Here is an 18,073-nt window from a genome sequence, read left to right on the forward strand (position 1 = left end):
GTTGTAGTAGGAGAGGAAAGAGGGTTGTACCACACAATCTGCACAATAATTGCTGTTTTTTAATGGATTGGCTTTTTAAAAGTTTTAACTTAAGTTTCTTTTTTAAGGTGATAGCATAACAGCCTCTGCTCTACAGATTTATTATCATCATTTAGGTTTATATCTCGGTCATGATCTTAACCATTTCCTTTGTTAGCAGACTAGTTTGCATTCATCATATGATTTTTAGAAGTTTTTAAGCTATGGCGGTTGTCTGTTAAGCAATGCAATTAAGTATCTATTGCCACCTCTAACATTCTGTTTTGCAAATGCACTTAGTTTGCTATTTCGTGTTTCCTGAATAGGTTTTAATTACTCCGCAATAGTATGGTCAGCTTTGTAAGGATTACAAAAACATATTGAAAACTCCGATACTGTACGCCCTGCTTTGTCATTTAACTGATATTTCTGTCTCCTGCTACAAACTCTTAATTTGAGGGTATTTACCTATTTAAAACTCCACGGGAAAATAACAAGGGACAATCTAGACATTAGCATCAACAGCGAAATCTAATTATACCGAATACAATGCCTAAACGTCTACGCGCGATCTGTTGTACAGTACATGTCACAAATAATACAGTTCCCAATTTACAACAACAAACTAAGAGTTCAATGCGATTCAGTTGATGGAACCGCTTGTAAATGGCATTTCTTTCTTTCCGGCTCTGATATATCTAGTGTGTAATATACAGAACGTTGTCTATGGTGGTATCGTTTTAGCTCTGAGGTAGTGATTATCCATTGAGTGTTGGGTAGTGTACTCCAGATACCTCCCAGCTTGGGCAGACCAGCTCACACGTCGAAACAAACCGGTAGAAGTACCACCCAAATTCTCTCTTGTGGTCCTGCTCCAGCACTTTGTGGAAGCTGCCGTGGGTACAATCAGACCACAGGGAAACAAGGATTCTCTTGGTTCCCATGGTATTTTAGATGCCATTTCACCACTGTAAAAGCTTTAGCCTCTACTGTACATCAGTTCTCACGTCAAATTCAAAACGGAGTTACAGAATAATGCAGGTAGCGTATTCCGAATCTGCCCCCTTGTATTTACACGGGCATTCATCACCTGGTTGCCAAAAATCATTAGGATGAATTAAAATTAAAAAAGCTTTGAGTGACAAGCTGTCTAGAATAAGCTCTCTCTCCAAAGGAGGTATAGAACTATACCCAACCAGAATAACATGTGGTTTTATAAAAAAGTACATAATGAGCATGCATTAAATAATTTTAGTGTCATGTGGTTTAATGGTTAGAAGAAAGATTGAAAGAGCCAACTTGCTCGTATTGCCTCAATAACCCCGTTTGAATTTTCTGTTATTTAACAGGCTAATCTTTGTTTATGGAAATAAAATGGCCACAAACAAAGCTTGTGACCACATACAAACGATGAAGAAAATTACCGCGCAAATGCAGTAAATCATGTTAAGAATAACGAGATAAAACGTCACAATAAAACACTGAAAATTAAGTACTGTAACTACTGGAAACCTTACTGCAATACCGTTGTATATTTTCCCTTTTCAAGAGACTATGAAAACTTTCTCCAAAACCGAGCATTCCCCGAGAAGTGCCTGATAAAAAAGAGAGGAAAATGGCACAGATTCTGTGTCCCATACCATATATGAATTTATTTCAAAACAAATGGAAAGTAGATGATATTGTATCACGGGTACTAGCTCGTGTGCGACACGGCATGACTTTTTTTAAACTAAAAGGTGTTTTTCCTGTTCAGACACCACACCTCTCTTCCTAAAGACAGGGAATATTGTACTGTAGGTACAGTAGGTATCGGACCGAATTCTCCCAAAAGCCTGTAATTCAACACAGAATTGTTGCGCAAAGCGTGTTCTAAACATTTTAAGAGAGAAAAACATGCAGAACGGCACCCAGTGCATTACATCAAAACATGTTTATTGCAGAAACAGTCTTCAATGTTATTATTTGCTACAACAGCTCGTGGAACAGACTCATCCTTATAAACGATATGTTACATTGTTTTAAATCTATTTTAAATGTGCTTTGGAGGACAAGAGGATACAACTGTCCATCGTTTAATAACAAAGTAAAGTTTATAATGAAATTAAAAACAAAAGAAAAGAAGTGTAACACAACACTAAAAAATTCAACAAATGTCTGGTATGTGTGCATTGCATAGCTTAAGTATTACTTCAGGTGGACTGTAGTATAATCTTAAAATGTGACAATTTCAGAATTTACAGATGTCACGTTTCCTTTGACATCGTTAAACTAACATCTGTTCATCACCAGAAAGGCTTGTATCGTGAAACAACCCGAAATCTGTACACAGGGTACAAAACGGGACTGCCAGTTCATCACTGTCAACTGCCCACACACAGAGAGTTAGAATTCAAGGGCACCAATTCACTCTGACACCCATCCTGTCTCTGAGAAAAGAGGGGTATCCGGGCGAACACCCATAAAATTATGCCCAGTTTTGATTCCTGTTGTGGTCATAAGAAACGTTTCATAGAGTAGCATAGTTTATATTGATTCTAATATTAAGATTTTCATACCGCAAAACAAATTTGTCATAGACTACAATCAATTTTCACATGCAGAGCAACATTTCAAACACTTATACTAACTTAAATTCCTAAAAGGGTGTCCGTGCACACAGTGAGCACTCTGAAACTCGCTATTAATAAAAAATAATGCTGACTCCAGGACAGTAATCAGCAACACGTGACCATCTTTTGACAGAGGTGGATCTTTAGTGACAGTAGTATTATGTGAACAATCTAGTTTAACCTGTATGAAAACTGTATAATCTTTTACCGTAAAAGACCGAAGTAAGACGCGTCTGATTGGCTGACCTCGTGGAAAGAAAAAAAACAAAAGCTTAGTGTACTGCCCACCCACCCACTGTTTATATGAAGCCCTGGTCATCAGTATTTTCCTCCCACATACAAGCACATAAACCCAGAGCTCATGGCAGCTAGTTATTACCGAAGTTACCTGCGAAGTCCTACAGGAATGGAGAACAGCCAGCAGCGATTCGATTCGGGACAGAATACAGAGCCGACTTGCAGACCACTCATTTTTGGGACTCTCGTTGTTATGGGATTGCTTCAGATCGCGTCGAGTGTGGCAATTTTACTACACTTAACAGGTCATATTGGTCAGGTATGATCTGTTTTTCATGTATTTTGTACACAAAGTGGGAATTTTAGAAGCGCATTTCGTCGCGCTGCGCTTCTTGCTCACCTGAGGTTAAGAGCGCTGCGCGGCAAGTAACTGAGAGGGGCTGTTGAACCAGTCAGAAACTAGCACTCGACGTAGATGTAGACGCAAAATATTTTCAGTCCATAAACCGATCTTTTTCAAAAGTTGTCAGACAGAGGTTTCTTTGCTTCTTATACGAACTGGGCAATCGGATAATAAGGGGTTGAACGCATACAAGTACATCCGGCAGGGCTGTAATGACATGTTCAATTGGAAGAGAAAAGAACAAAGAATACAACATAATTTTGTTTTGACCTTAAAAAAAGTTTCATATACTGTTTTACGATTAGTGTTTTGCTTTATGGTTTGACACATTTATCAGTTCTGTGTTGATGCAAAGTTGAATTTATGTGAAATCCAAGAATGTCTTTCGGGATTTTAAAGATAAATTATTAGATTTATACAGTATGCTACCAACGAGCTACCCACGGAATATTTATTACGGAAATTGCATGTAGTTGACAACGCCACTCAAGTCTCAACAGGGGCTTCGTTTTCTGAGCTGTAAACGTTGTTGCACATGTACCTCAGATAAGTTTGTTTGTAGATTAGAAAGATTGTTTTATCTGGTTGTTTCGGGAAAACATGCTAAACGTTGTTTGTAATGCATGTTATTTAACAAGTTAGAAAAAACGTTCATTTGCGGTTTTACTACGTTTCAGTGCTTATCCAAAAGCTAAAAGAAAATTTGTTGCAGCATGTACTTTATTCATTGATACTTTAATACTATAGTGACTGGAGTGTAGTAGGAGAAGAAATTGCGGCAATCAGTTCAGTAGATTCTTGGGAATTTAATTCAAATGAAAGTTAAAATTAAAGTCCAACATCCTACCTGTACAAGAGAGTTTGCATTTAGGGTGAAAGGCAAATGGTACAGAAGTGATTTAATTAAACACTTTACATACATATAGAGTATCAGAGAGTGGTATCATCGAACACTTTCTCAGCTTAAATTTGGATCAAATATACAGATATACTCTATTTTCTGCCCATTTCTATTGATCCACTGTATTTTTCAGCAATGATTTTAGCTACTTTGTGTCAAAATGTGAACACGTGCCCCAGTCTCTTCTACTTCAGTGGATTTAGTGAAGCTCCTCATATACAGTATACCGGCCGAGAGAGATCTGCTGCCACAGATATCATTAACTCCAGCAGAGGAAGAAACAAGGCTGAATAATTTCAATTTACTTATCTGGAGGCACCTCGGTATGTTTCTTTCAGAGTACCTTCAGTTTTTATACTACAGTACATCAGCTACTACCAAATAGTCCAACATCCTACAGGTACAAGAAATCTTCATTTAGGATGAAAGTAAATGGATTCATGGTGATTTCATTTTCCAGGTTCGTCTTCTAGAAAAACACAGGTGAAACGCTAAGTTCAGGGAGTTGTAAACCGCGAAGCTTTAAAAGCTTTAGATTCTAAAATTCGTTCTGTGGTTTCGTTATTTACAATGGATATATTTTCCTCTCCCATCCAGTCATTCCTCAAGGTTGTGGTCCATTGGAAGCATGGGAGTTTAGCGTGATATATAGGCCTAGGCACTCACTGGGAAGCACAGGCAGACTGTGATTCGGGTTCCCTAGGCAGTCTCCACACCTAGCTGACAATGTTGGCTGGGCTTGCATTGGCAGGGTTCCCCAAAACCAAAACAGCAACCCCCCCATTCCCCCCATGAATCTCTGAGCGCCCCTGAGCCAGGCTGCCTTGGGTTCAGTGAGAGTCTGTCCTCATCCGCATGCAATGTGAGCCTTGCAGTAGGACAAAGGCAGGTGTCCATACTGGATTGAGGGTGAGGCTGACAGAACAAGCTTCCAAACTTGGGAAGGGGGTCAGGGTATAAAAAGGAAATGTGCAATTTGTGGTAATGTGGAAGAAAGGAATGTGTTTCCTTGTTTAAAAAAAACCCATACAAAACCCACTTTCTACAAATATTGAAAGTGTATTATTTACAGTACACTGTATGGTCACAGTCCTACACTGCTTAGACAAGTAGCCAACAGTACAGAAGTGATAAAATTAAACTATTTTTCGTAAGCTAGCATTGTCTGCTGTTGTTTTTTTTGTCGATCTTTTTGGAACGTCCTTATTCCTAGAGTGGTCTCTGGGGAGTGTCTTCAGTTTAATCTCAGATGTAAAACCAAATTCCCTGAGGTAATAGATTTAGTGTGTTACGTTGAAAGAGAGGGGATATCTTTTTCCATGGAAATAGTGGAAATTTGACTTACTGTGGAGTAATTTATTTTGAGCGGTATTCTGGATGTGATGGGTTTGCAGTTACCAGTTTTGCAGTAAGTACGGTATCTGACGGAGAGTTTTGCACTTTAGCTGTCTGAGGACATCTTAAGGTAGCACTCGGGTATCCAATATGCCTTCTGAAATAAAGAATAATACTGTTTTCTTTAGTGAGACTCTGAATAAACATTTATCTATTTTAAAGGATCATGATCTCCTTAATCTTCAGGAGCTAATCTTAAAATGTGCTAATTAAAAGTGTTAAGTTTGAGCATCTAGCCTGTTTGGAAGTTAACAGCTAATGATGGGAGGGCCTCAAATGAATGTAATTACACAGAAATGAAACTCTAATGTCATAAGTTACTTTATTGGGTTAATAAAATAATGTACGTCTTAAGATGTGTGTAGTGTTACAATCTGGCATCCAAAAAGGGATAGTAAAAGTTTTATATCTATATTAAAGTGGTATAATACCAAATATTCTGAAGTGCATCACATACAGTATGCTTTAGAAATGCATATGTGACCAATGCAAATCTAAACATGTGGTGCGAAGTCTGTTATTCAATTGCCATATACTGTACTGGGAACTCGTACTCGGATCTGTGTTGGGCTGATACCAAGAGAGGTTTGAGATCTTAATTTGTTTCAGTCATTCTTATCACAGGGCCAGCACATTATGTATTTTCAGTGGCATTCTTGACACATGAAGGAAAGGGGGGGTTGGGTTTGGAGAAGATACTAAAGTTAAACCGGTGAACGCTCTAGCGTGAAAATTAATATACACTGGTGGGTTACTTACTGCACGGCTTCCTGTAACTACTTAACCACACTTAGCATTAAATCCTCTCATTGAAATGTGAAAATGCCCTTAAATACGCTGAAATACACAATACATTTAAGTGAGTAGAAATAGAAGATGGACCTGAAAGGTTACAAACGAGAGGAGGCCTTTCAGCCCATCTTGCCTGTGTTATAGTTAGTTCATAGTTAATCGATCCAGGTTCTCATCCAGCTGTTTCCTGAAAGAAGAACAAAACCCATGAATGAAAAACTAAGATAAGATCACTTTACTAGCCATGCACAATTTCTTGCATTAGGAATTTGTCTTTTCGCATACCCCAACTTGCTCTCCATGAGACACACAGACAGGGAGAGAAGCTTGGGGTCAGAGCGCAGGGTCAGCCATTTATACGGCACCCCTGGAGCAGTTGGGGTTAAGGGCCTTGTTTAGGGTACCAACAGAGTAGGATTCCTCTGCCAGCCACGGGATTTGAACAGGCAACCTTCCAGCCACAGGCGCAGATCCTTAGCCACAGTGCCACCGCTCCGCCGATAAAAAATATGAAACGCTTCACGAATTTGCGCATCATTTGCGTGTCATCAAACACATTATGCTGATAATACAAATGTAGTGTTTTTCTTAAAATATTGCTGATAAAAGTATTTTTTAATATAGTGAGGATGATATATAGATGTAGCGTGTAGATTTAGTTGGAAAAGTCTGAAAAATAGAATTATGTTGTTTTTGTTGGGGATGGTTTTGCTGATGAAAACCCAGTTATCCTAGCCTTACTTATTTCATGATAATTTAGGTTTTGCTGTTTGTTTCTTCAGGTTTCATCGAGTTGTTACAGCAAGAAGGACATTCAGACAGAATTACCGTCACTACATGACAAACCACTAGAGGTGAGTACTTAAAATCTGCACGGACATTGACAATACCTTTAAAGCAGAGCGCCACATGTGTTCTGCCTCAGTTATAGTATTCCATATCTGTAACCAGCTCCAATCACTAATGCAGAACTGCTATATGCAATAGGATAAGTACACAGTCTTATTACACATATCACATACTTGTTAAGATTAGTTTAAAAAGGTCATGTTGTAATCAGACGATATTGACCTTAATATTTATTAGAGAGGTGGCTGACTCTGTACATTTAAAAACTGGCAAATGCAAAACTCCTATGCCTGAATTTGTATCGGTAAACAAATGGTGTGGATACTATTCATAGTTGAATTTATATTATTACCTGTCTGTCTATCATTTTTATCAATTTCCTTTGATAAAAATATCCTGATAAAGTGTAAGACATCTATAAAAAATTACATTTATAGATGTTTTCTTGATACTTTTGCATTAAGGATGGTGATGGAGTAAACCATATTAATGTATGGCAAGAATGCTTTTGAGGTAGGTTTAAATTGTAGCACTGAGAAAACTATACACCCAGAAAAGCAGCAAACAGATTTCTTGTACTGAAACAGCATACAACTTGCTCATATTTTCATGTAATTGTATTTATTTTAAAATACTGGTATGAAATGTTATATTTTTGCTTGCTTTCCATTTCAGATTTTGCTTGTTTCCAATTAGGAAACAAAATTCAATTTTTATGCTTTCTCTGTGTGTATGGTAATTTTGTTCTCAGTTTCTGACATCTGACACATTCCATTCCAAGAAGTCACCATGGTACCAATTTTTTTTCAATTACACTTATCCATAGGTAGCCAAGGTTAAGTTTTCCTAATCTCTGCTCATGAAAGACAATTGAAAGCTAATAGAAATTGGATGCCTCCAGTTTGCTCTGCATAACTAAATTAAACATTGACTGATGGAAAAAGTACACTTTTCTTGGTGGCTGGGGAATAAATTACTTCTCATTTTTTTATCATGTTGAACATATAAAGACTGCAACACATGAAGAGCTTACTGGTGAAGTTTGTTTTTAGAACTAAGCAAATTTAAAGCTATAATTAACTACCATGGCAAAATACTATGAATCTTATTTACTAAATGAGTGAACAATGAAAATAAATAAACAGTGTAAGTGGAGATTGTGCCAATTTATATGTCCTATGTCCAATGCCCTATTTACAAAATATTTGGAAATGTATTCCAACAAAACAGAGTTAACATACAAATACTTCATGGCAATAGGAGTGTTGTCATTTCACAATAAACTGAACTGGCAAGGCAGAGCTATGTACTGTACAGACGAAGAGCCAAAGATTAATACAGTAGACAGATGTCTAGTTCTGTGGTGATTCATTGATTCACCAATTTCTGCCCTGGTCCGAGACCTTTCTGAAAAACCAAAAATGTCACCTGCCTCATATTAAAATGAAAAATTAACAATTTCGATTTCTTTTTTCAAAATAAGTAATTGGTCTGCTTTGCGGATGAGTATAGATTTTATGGTAAAAGTTTATTCATCAGACCATGATGCAATAGCTTTAATGGCATAAAAGCGTTTGTCTGAAAATTACAAGAAGCCCTTTGGTGTTCACAAATTGTTTCATTACAAAATAACACAAGGATTAGGCATTCCTAAAAGAAAATTAAGAAGCTGTTTATGTAGGAAATTAAACTGTGAATCATTTCTATTTTCAAAACAGTGTAGCGCTACGTATTAATGCTCAGAAGCAAAATGTATTTTGCTATTAAGCAAAACATAGCAATCCATCCATATTCCGCACTGCTTTATCCCATGGAGGATCACAGGGGAAGCCGGAGCCTATCCCCACAAGCAACAGGCGTAAGACAGGGTACAGCCTGGGCACACACACACTCGCAACCGGGCCATTTTTTTACATACGCCAGTTCTCATACCAGCATGTCTCTGGACCGTGGGAGGAAACTGGAGCGCCCAGATGGAGAAAACATACAAACCCCATGCAGATAACACCCCAGGAATTGAACCCAGAGCCCAGCACAGTGGTGGGTTTCTGCAATGCTACAGGATATACTGCACTATCTCGCCACCCAGCGAAAATATTGTGTTGAGAATTCTAAAGATAAATGGCATAGGAATAGCTTAGGAATAGTTTGCACAAGCTTAGCTTGCACTTGTAATAGCTTGTGTGTCTTTCTGTCTTTGTTTGTGCTCCTTTGTTATTTGCACCATACCCTATTTTGTTATGGTGATATCGAGGCATGGAGAGCAAAAGAAACCTTTTCACCCCCAGTTTCGTCCCACGCTCTCGTGTTTTTTAGGTCAGTGTCTTGGGCCTTAAAAAGAGATGCCTGTTGCAAGACTGTGGTTGATGTTTTACGATTTGTGTTGGACTTTGGTGAGGAAATCAATACAAACAGTGCAGTTTACTACAATTGAGTAAGAAAGCAGTTTATATCTGTAGCATTCCAGCGCTTAGGTTCAGTTTGGGTTCAAGTTAAGAAGTTGGCTCAATTTGTTGAGGTCTGACTTCCAGTTCAGTTCATTCACTCTGCCAGGCAGTGTTGCCCAACCACACTTTGCAGTGTGTAGTGAGCAGAAGAAGAGAACGATTTGTACAGAAGGAACCCTATTGTTCAATATGTGGGATGTCCCCCTTGCCTAAATGCTCAGTCTCTACAAAGTGATGGCCACGAACAACAGGATGATGCAGAGTAACAGACAGCTCTCACCTTTACTCTTACTGCTGTGCATTGCATCAGATCTGTATGTTGTCATATTATTTTCAGTTTGATAGAAGTGCAAACCTGCAAAAAGACGGTCTTCCTCACCACATTCCCTTTAATATTAGTTTTAGTTTCTTTAAGATTTCATTTGCGTTCGTCTGCTGTTGTGCAATGCAGCTGGCTTATCACAATAACCTACAGTAGCATGATCTTGCTCACGTTGTACTACTGTATATGAATAATTTTGTATTGTAGTACAGAAAAACATATGAGACTGTATGGGTTCTATGAACTTTATTGAACACCAAAATAAATAAATGGGGGTAGTTCTGCAACGTTTTTTGATAAATGTTTTTTTTAAAACATGCTGCTTACATTTAAATTTACAGTAATCCTTTAAAGAGGTACACACCAAAGAACTGAGGCCAGACCATTTTAAGTAGTATTTGTTTTTTTAAGTGGCTTTTTGGTATCCCCACAATTCTAAGGTTCTCTTGCATGATTCAAGTTTGCAGAACTCCGAAGGAACATAGTATCGCTTTGTATCAGTATACAATTTTGTATCAGAAAGTGTCAGGTTATTATCAGAAAGAGAGGGTATAAAGCATGTGATATCCATCTTAACAGTGCCGATGCTTCCTAAGTGAGTTTCAGACAGAAGATTTTTAGTTGTAAATTTTGTGTTGTTCTTTTCTGATATACAGTAGGACTTTTCCTACACCAACAATTCTTTGCTCTGTGGTGTCTACAATATGTGCCATAATGGTGTCTAACTATTTACAAGACTTCTGCAATTCATTATGACATTTCTGTAAGTTTAATCAAGCTCGGAGGGGCTTTAGTAAGAGTAAATTCTGTTATGGGATGCCACAGCACGTCTTTGAAAGGCCTGGATTAAATGCAGAAAAAAATACAGTGAAGCTTGAAAGCCTCCTGTCACATATTTTTCTTATTAAATGTTCCTTTGATTTAAGCAGATGCATTTAGCTCGCACTTGCTTTGTATGTGGTCTCTCTGCCCATAGAAAATGCCAAAGAGGGTTTCAGTGGCACTTGAGCAGCAAGCGTTTTCAGCTGTGGGGCCTTTGACTGTACTTCAGTTCATCTTTAGCTGGCCAAGACTTTAATGTAAAGAGAGAGGAATTGGTATGATTTTTTTGTTAAGTATATTCTCAAAAACAATGTGTGACATCTGGAAGTAAAGGCTATTGATAGAAAGAACCTCAGAATTCTTCATTCCTAGTTTATTACATAACACTATTTTTTTGTACATTCTATTGTATTTTTGTACCTTTTCTTAGGCAACAGTCATGTTATTACAACAAATAATTCATACAGTACTGGCACTTAACAGGCATATCTGTTGTTGGATTTCTGTGCCAGAGCTTGAACTCACAAGAAATGTTCTGACCCCAGTTGTTGAGAAATGCTGCTGGTGTTTTGTTGCTCTGCAAATTGTTTTCCTTTGTACAGTAGGTGGTGATTCCTAGAATTTATTCTCTTGACACCGTCTCATCCCACAGCCATAGAATTGACAGAATTGACTGTGTGACTTTAACCATTTGACTGTCACGAGCTTTGTTTCCATTTCATACCTTGATCATACTTTGCAAGCAGATTAAAGGCTGCTCTATTCTCTGTTAATTTTTTCAATATTTTTTCTTGAAACTTTCAAAACATGGAAAGGTTCAGCATTTGGAAAAGCGGTCACCACTAAGTTAAGTTTTAATGACAAGTCATTTATTTCCATTTAGAAAATGTTGCTGTTCCACCTGGGAACTATATCAGAGGTGGGGGACTTCACTGCACAGGTGTATGCAGGTCTTTAATGACAGGTGATTGTCACACCAGTCCTGATGGAAGAATAGTACCTGTGATAGTAAAACACTGTCTTTTTTCTGTAGTCTGTAGTATGTAGTATGTGTTTGACAATGTTTTGATGAGCTCGTGAAGAAAAGCATTTTCTTACTGCAGTCTTCTGAATGTCTGCCAGGGACTTTTCTGCATATCGGATCATTCATTGAGTATGTTCTGCATGCATATGCTATTGCCTTAACAATAACAACCCACAAATGGCTTATACATCCATCTCATAAAAAACCACAAGTATGAAACAAAAAACCTCTCCAATGTACAGTGCTCTGCTTGGATTATTTTAAAACAGTAATGGAAAAAAATAATGGATATTAAAAATAGAATTTGCCAAGTAATTTGATTTTTTTCAACTTTTTCGTTATATCTGTTTGTCCGTGTCTTTCAGTGTAATATAGGAAAATAGCAGTGAATTTGAAATTACATTCTTTTACCCAGTATGCCGTATTGAATGATATTAGTACTTCACAAGGAAAGCTTACCTGCTGAAACTTTCATTGCAATGTAAGTGAAACCCCTATGTCAGTATATGCAGTGAAGAAGCCTTTTAAAAAATTATCTTGGCCTTGATCCATCGTCAGTTTTACTGTACATTTAGAATTAGAAGAACACCAAATCAGTTTCCCACCGTAAAAAATCTCAAGGTACTCAAGTCCAAATGCCTACAGTCACCTTTAACAGGCAATCCATGAATTATTAATTCCTTCCAGTTACTGTATATAGCGCTTTTCTGGACACTCCACTTAAAGCATTATACAGAGGTATTGGGGATTGCCCTCTGCCACCACCAGTGTGAATCTCCACCAAGATGAGTGCGCCAGTATGCTCACCACACATCAGCTTTCAGTGGGGAGGAAATGAGAGTGATGAAGCAGATTCATTGATGGGTTAATTTAGAGGCCAGGACTGGTAAAGGCAAAGGGGAAACTTTGCTAGGACACTGGGATAACACCCATACTCTTTTCAAGAAACTCCCTGGGACTACAGTGTGCATGGAGACCACAGTATGCAATAGGGAAGGCTCCAGAATTTTCTCTGGAAGCTTGTAGATTATAGATTGATTGAATGTGATTCGTTTTAAAACTGTGCCGATATCAATAGGTAATTACTTTGAAATGTCTGATTTTTTTCCTTAAACCACATGCAAATATAAAACCACATTGTTTTGTGTATGTATTGTATGTCGACTTCAAATTTAATCAAACCTTTCGTATGAACCGTTACTAAAGTTTGACTTGGCATGAAAACCCAGATGGACATTCATAATTTTTCTATTCAAATAAATCAAAAGCTTAAGACTTGCATGGCCTCCCATATTTTGTGTGGAAATTGAACAACTGTCAAAAAAGTACTTGCATTTATTTCTAGATGGATTGCTAAAATGTTCTCATACATCTGCAATCTGTATTTTATAAACTGTCTTTAGCCCTTAATAACCTCAAGGAAATAATTTCGAGTTGTTCTTAAACTGCTCAACTATTTCTCCATGCTAGACCTCTTAAGCTCCTTCATGTTGTGTCATCTGCACTTTCTTTTACTATAAAACATTAAACTAGAGATTGTGATGATCAAATGCTCAAGAGAACAAACAGACTTAGGCTTTTGTATTGTTATCTTTTATTACCAAGCTTGAGCTTCTTGATAGAAGACATCCATTTTGGAAAAAAAATATCCAGACTTTGGAATCGACAGCGTCTGGTCTTGGTCCTCCTTTCCAACCAGATTCAGAAGATTTATTGTTTCACAGAAGGAGTGGCATTCTTTTTTTAAAGTGATCCTCCTCTTTCTGTAGTAATCATTCTGCTCATGAGACTGTCCAAAACTGACTTTCCCCATGTTGACATGATTGAGTGATTTGCAGCTGTGCTCTGCCTGCTCAGGGCAATTAATGTGACCTTTGCAGGACTTTCCATAAACATTACGAGGTTTTGTTAAACTCCCAGAGTACTAAAAACATTAAATAATGAAATTGGCAAAGTTTTTCAATGAAAATGACCGATTAATTACTTGTCATCAACAGGGCTGATCAACTGTGTTGAAAGTCAGAGGCCAACAATGTGTGTGGTCTTCACTGGAAGCAATATAAGATGTTCATCTACGGTATACTCATGTTTTGCACTAGGTTGCAGATAATATCTTCTGGGACTCCTCTTTTACAGCCTGGACAATCATATATCTTATCTTTGATCTCCTGTCCCATGATGCCACTAGTTCCAGCTCATCCCACAACTGTTCAATGGGGTTTAAGGCTCTTTCTTACCTTGCAAGACAGCCAGTGGTACACAAGCAGCACAAGGACATTTCATTGTCCTTCTAGAATGTTGTCATAATTTTCTGAATACAGTATAAAATCACCTTGCTGTCAGCTTGCTACCAAGTATTAAAAATGGAGTTCTGTGGCAACAAGGCACTCCACCTAGTCAATCACATTTGGTTCTTCCCATCCACTTTCCTGTTGTACACAGCAATTGCTGTAATTTTCTGTCTTTCTGAGCCAACACTGAATCATTGTAAAACAGAGAACGACTCCAGGAGCAGACAGGGAGCAAGAGTGCCCTGTCTGACCTCCAATATACTGACATCACACAGGCATTGTGCTCTTGATAAATTGAGTGTGTTGGATCTTTTCTTTTTTCCTTTATTTTTACCAGGTTTGACATTCAACAAGTTAAAGCACCTCATGCAAGATCAAATCTGTCACCACTGAGGTTATTTTGTGCTTTCAGTCAGAAATGAGCAATACATTAAGAAATGAGAAATGGTGAAGTCAGAGTCACTTTCAGTCAGGCAATTCATCAGAATGGTGCCAAGAACCTTTACTGTACTGTACATATGCATTTTTTTCTAAATATACATGCATAGTGATGTTTCTTTTGATGCACATAAAAATCCTTCATATAAGATTCAGTTTTATTTCATTATCTGTGTTCACAGAGTACCCAGAGGGGAGGACTTATTGCAGATGCACTTAAAGATCCAAGAAAAAAGGACCGATCAAGAAGCTGCAAATCTCAGAAAGACCTTAAACCTTCAGCTCATCTTACCATTAGGGCACCAATAAATTTCACACAAAGTAAGTAGACTATTTGGTTCTTATGAAGTTGTGCTTTATAAGAGATAATTGCAAATGAAAATTTGGTCTAAGTTAACAATCTTGTAAATAAAGAATTGAACACAGTTCTCATCATTTGTGGCCACACTGTCTGCCTGTACACTGCTGTGGATACAGTAACAGTGTTATGTAATGTTGGTTAAAGTTCTGGCTTACTGTGCTTCATTGAACTCAATACTGCATTGTGTTTTGTGATGTTTTTTTCCTGCTCTGGATCTTGTAACATGTTTTGCTGGGATAGAGCAACTATCATTTACTGTCGTGCGTTTCAGCTATCATTTCCTTTCCTTAGGGTTGGGGGTTTCAAAGTGAAAATAAAAACAATTGTTCGTAAAAAAATAAAAGATGAAAAAAATCTAAAGCACAAGACGGCTACGTATCTACTACAGTACATATAAAGGACTCTTGTCTGAAATAGAGACGTGAAACATAAGCATTTACTTGCAGGACTGTCTAGGTTTTTGAAATTGTTGTAACATCTGTGATACTTTAATTGCGCAACTGTGTGGGTTGGGATGTACAAAATGACTAAGGTGAACTAGAGGTTAGTCCAATAATTAATAGCCAGTTTACATTTTCCTTACTGCTGCTGAATGCCACTTCTCTGAATTCACTTAAGTAAATTATGTGAATCTTTTTTTTTCCTTTTATGTTCCTGTTGTGCTTTTTAGAAGGAAATATTCAACTAGCGCTGATACACTGGAACACCAACCACGGTCTGGCTCATTTGCGTCACCTTGGCTACTCTGATGGAATCATCAAAGTTCTCGAAGGGGGATTTTACTACGTTTACGCCAAGACCTGCTTCCGTTATTATGCTGGCGTTTCTGGGGATGTTTTAAAAGATGACACCATATTGATACAGTATGTTCATCACGAGAAACAAGCACAAAAGACAACCATTGTGCTGATGAAAAGTGGCAGCACCAAGCATTGGAATAAGACTGACTTTAATCTGTATTGCATACAGCAAGGAGGAGTCTTCCTTTTAAAAGATGGTGATGGAATATACGTAAAAGTGTCAAATTCATGGTTGCTGGATCCGGAACCTGAAGGGAGCTATTTTGGAGCCATTAAAATGAGCAATTTAAATTAATATCTCTGCTACTGAACTGTCTGGTGTAAATAATCCTGCCTATTGAACAGTTTCAAAAATGATCAAGAACCACTGAGCACTTGCTTACAGCAATACTGACTGTTTTATTTTGAGTGCTACGAGGATTATTTGTCTGACGTATTTGCTTTGAAAAGAAAAGGTCTGATGGTTACTTTTTTAAATTGTCCAAATCTAATGTCAGTTGGCATTGTTATGTTTTAATAGGCATTATTGCTAATTATATCAACTGTGGTTGATAGTGTCTGTCGGCACTTGATGTTGTAAGACATTGCCTTGCAATTGTATGTTCTGCTGTGGAACGAGAGCACTTTCGAAACTTGCAGTGCAGCAACTGTGTGACGAACCTTTCTGTACACAGTACTCTCTCTGCCTAGTGTTTAATATAATTTATTATTAACAATAAAGATTAGAAAAGGTTAGGTATTATTTAAAAAAATAATTGAACATTTTTCAAAAAAAGAAATGTCATGCTTTTTTAATATACTGAGAGGCGTTGAAAATGCAACTGAGTTTTAGGTTAGATTTTTATTGTCTCTCAGTGTATAAGCCTGAATGTGAAATGCTGATGAATTCAGTTTCCTGATAAAAAGTATACATTTAAATCCAGTCAGTAATAGCAGTAGTAATTATAAAATGTGTTATTATTAAATAGATTATTACTTATTTTTGACTCAGAAAGTAGATCACACATTTCCTGCATACTGTGTACAGAAAAACCTTTGCTAAAGAAATGTCCAGAGCACCCTCTCCAGGTATCAAATTTTTAATCTTTACATTTAAACTTAACAACGCAGTGAAGCAAACTTTTAATCCAAGTAAGAGCAGTAAGCTGGTGTTAATATGTAAAGTTTCATAATCTGTAGCATATTCAGTAGAAGGTTCTGGGATGGAGTAATCCCAAAATGTTGTCTGTCACATTGTCTAACCTGTGTCCTGAACAAGTGAAATGCACTAAATTCAGTTTTACAAAGAGACAGCTATCTCATTGTGCAGGTAATTATTGAATATCCATATATATGTGCTGATAATTATTGAAGACTTATCTATATATCCATCCATCAGTTTTCTAACTGCTTCACCAAATCCAGGGTCACAAGGGAGCTAGAACCTATAACTAGGCTAGCAACGGACACAAAGTGAGGTACACCCTGGATGGAATGCCAGTCCATCTCAGGGTACATATCCATATAGTCCTTTTTTATTCTTTGCTTAGAAATCATAGTAAGGAATTATACACAAAAAGTACTAAATTGTTTTTCTGTCTGACACCGGCAAATGAAAGTGCATTTCTAACATGCAAAAACATACAAACGTTTACTATAGCAATATGCATTTTGATGTATTTTGATATGAGCAATACTTTGTGCACTCAGTAGCAAACATAGTATGTACCAAACATAGATCTTTCGTTTGTGTGCTTGCTGTAGTTTCTTCCTTTAGGAAACAAAAAGAGTCAGGTTGCAGTTACAAAAGCACAGGTGCTCAGGTGGAAAGAAACTACAGAATGTAATAGAATGTACAGACGCAGTACCTAACCAAAGATGACAATGATTTATGCTCATTTCGCAAATTTTTAAGTTATGTAAAAATGCTCAAATACATGTCTTTTTTAATTATTTATATCACTTAAAGGAATTAAATACTTTTTCTAAATAATGATGTACTTGTCCTTTAATACAGTACGTGGTATGAACGACTTGTTTCATGAAGGATGCATTGCTTGCAAGTATGAAAAATATTTAAGACAAATGTGTCCCAGAAAGTCCCACCAATACAAAACATCTATGAACTCTGAATCTGGATTTCTGGTCTGGTGGGACTGGAAATCAATATCAAAAGTCATTGGACTGGAGAAAGGAGGTGGATATTGTGTGGAGACACCAACACATGAACCACAGCTTGCATTTTCTAAAAATGTCTCTTGAAAAGTTGCATGTTTTAGAGTCAACCTCCAGGCTCTAAGACATTAAGATGTTCCAGTAGACCTCTTTGAGAAAAGCCTGCACTACCCACAGTTCAGTTGTTCATTCACCAGAGTTTTTTTA

At 37.3% G+C, this 18,073-nt stretch overlaps 1 protein-coding gene across 1 annotated transcript; it reads left to right on the forward strand.

Annotated features, from left to right (window-relative positions):
- Positions 1–2,963: 2,963 nt before the first annotated feature.
- Positions 2,964–17,681, forward strand: tnfsf11 (TNF superfamily member 11). Its single transcript, XM_088913388.1, has 4 exons — positions 2,964–3,186; positions 7,141–7,212; positions 14,734–14,872; positions 15,583–17,681. The coding sequence occupies exons 1-4, from the start codon at positions 2,992–2,994 to the stop codon at positions 16,005–16,007; spliced, it is 831 nt and encodes a 276-aa protein (XP_088769514.1). The 5' UTR covers positions 2,964–2,991; the 3' UTR covers positions 16,008–17,681.
- Positions 17,682–18,073: the final 392 nt, after the last annotated feature.

This window comes from Atractosteus spatula, chromosome 4 (assembly GCF_055471065.1).
Source record: "Atractosteus spatula isolate fAtrSpa1 chromosome 4, fAtrSpa1.hap1, whole genome shotgun sequence".
In the NCBI taxonomy this organism is placed as follows: domain Eukaryota; kingdom Metazoa; phylum Chordata; class Actinopteri; order Semionotiformes; family Lepisosteidae; genus Atractosteus; species Atractosteus spatula.

What these genes read in the sequence shown, in the direction of transcription:
- tnfsf11 (XM_088913388.1), top strand. Translation starts at nt 2,992, where the DNA reads ATGGCAGCTAGTTATTACCGAAGTTACCTGCGAAGTCCTACAGGAATG. An exon ending in TAACAGGTCATATTGGTCAG is followed by an intron (nt 3,187 to 7,140) that starts GTATGATCTGTT and finishes TTGTTTCTTCAG; the next exon opens with GTTTCATCGAGTTGTTACAG. An exon ending in TACATGACAAACCACTAGAG is followed by an intron (nt 7,213 to 14,733) that starts GTGAGTACTTAA and finishes CTGTGTTCACAG; the next exon opens with AGTACCCAGAGGGGAGGACT.